The sequence below is a fragment of the Cyprinodon variegatus genome, unplaced genomic scaffold (genome assembly GCF_000732505.1).
Source record: "Cyprinodon variegatus isolate N-32 unplaced genomic scaffold, C_variegatus-1.0 Scaffold453, whole genome shotgun sequence".
NCBI lineage: Eukaryota > Metazoa > Chordata > Actinopteri > Cyprinodontiformes > Cyprinodontidae > Cyprinodon > Cyprinodon variegatus.
Genome location: NW_015150906.1, coordinates 217,449 through 219,067, shown reverse-complemented (window position 1 = coordinate 219,067; position 1,619 = coordinate 217,449). Strand labels below are relative to the sequence as shown.

At 41.4% G+C, this 1,619-nt stretch overlaps 1 protein-coding gene across 1 annotated transcript in view; it reads left to right on the top strand.

Annotated features, from left to right (window-relative positions):
- The window catches only part of LOC107093922 (serine/threonine-protein kinase N2-like), a 41,087-nt gene extending 40,206 nt beyond the window's left edge, over window positions 1–881 (top strand). Inside the window, exon 20 of the mRNA XM_015389270.1 lies at window positions 453–881. Coding sequence (XP_015244756.1) covers window positions 453–653 — 201 coding nt within the window. The 3' untranslated portion in view covers window positions 654–881. The remainder of the gene's footprint in view (window positions 1–452) is intronic.
- The last annotated feature ends 738 nt before the right edge of the window (window positions 882–1,619 follow it).

Below are 1,619 nucleotides of genomic sequence, written 5' to 3'. Positions count from 1 at the left end.
GAGAATACCGCAATTTTTAATATTTTTCAAAATAAAACATCACTCAGACTCTGATCGTCGATAAATTATATATATACTTTTTTCTGTGCGGCCCGGTAGCGGTCCGCGGCCCGGTGGTTGGGAACCGCTGTGTTATTGCACAGCGAGAGAGAAGAATATTGCATGATTGACAATAGGTAATAATATGTCCAAGGAGGGGGGAGCTGACCTTTGCCCCTCTTCACCTCCTCCTTCCCCCAAGTGAGGAGTTGTACAGCTTGGGGAGCAAAGGAGTTCAGCCGGCTTTTGGTCCTGCATTTGGGGAGGAGCAACCTCCCACTGATCAGACTCCTCTGATTGGTGAAGAAAGTGTGCAGTTTAATGTTCCTGTTCAGTTTACGGACAGCAACCTTCCTTTTATCCTGTTGTTTTCTGGACTTTGAACGGGTTCTGTTTGGATGTTCTCCCATCAGGGAATGGACTGGGACGCCCTCCTGGCAAAGAAGATGAAGCCACCCTTCCTGCCGGCGATCAAAGCGCCGCAGGACGTCAGCAACTTCGACGAGGAGTTCACTCGTCTGAAGCCGGTTCTGACGCTGCCTCGGACGCCATGCGTCCTCACAGCGGATCAGCAGGACGTCTTCAACGACTTTGACTTCTCCCTGATCAGCTGACCAGTTTGCTGATGGTTTTTAAGCTCTCTGAAGGTTTTCTTTTTTTTTTTACACTGGAACGCTGCACTTTGCTGTCTAACCTGTAAATATCCCTGAAGGCCAAAATCTCTGAATGTATCTGATAGTTTTAAATTATTCTGCTGAAATGTAGATGTGAGGAAGATGATGTATGAAACCCACCAGCCTGCGTTTAAAGTGACAATATATAAATAAAAGCTGGACTTTAACTTCTCATCAGTGACGTCTTTATTTCTTTGTTCAGAGGTATAAAAAAAAACACTCCAGTATTGCATAATAGTCAGAAATGCACAACATATTTACTCTTTGTAAATAAGACCATTAGTATAGAGAGATATATAAATAAAGGATTAATAATTGTACAAACAGCAGCTCTGTTAACTCCAACATGACAAATGCTGCACATTTATTGCTCTCATCAGGGACCTATTGCAGGAGGAAAAGTTAGAATGTGGAAAAATCCTTTTTATTGCACCTTTAAATCGTCATCAGAAATCTAAACAGCGTCTCTGGTTAAAAACGGGTAGAAAGACCTGAACAGCACTTGGGAATGTAAGAACGCTTCTGGGATAAATCCAGACCCGGTGGACTAAAAACACCATCAAACATGCAGCTTGAAAACGGATCAACCAGGAAGTCGGACATGCAGCTAAAACGAGTCGTTCTCTGACAGGAAGTGCATCAGTCAGCTTCCTGTTGGGATTAAAACAGTCTGATTATAGGAAAAACGGAACCATTTAAACGTCTAAATTTACCTTTTTAATGAGGAAACGCCAAAAAAAAAAACAAAAAAACAACTTGGATAAAGATTTAAATCTGTTTCATACGGAAGAGGATTAGGGCCACTGGAAAAAAAAAAGTTAACTGATTTTTAAATTTTATTTCAGTTTAGTCTGACTTTAATCTCAGAATTCTGACTATTTTCTGACTTTTGTTCTCAGAATTCTG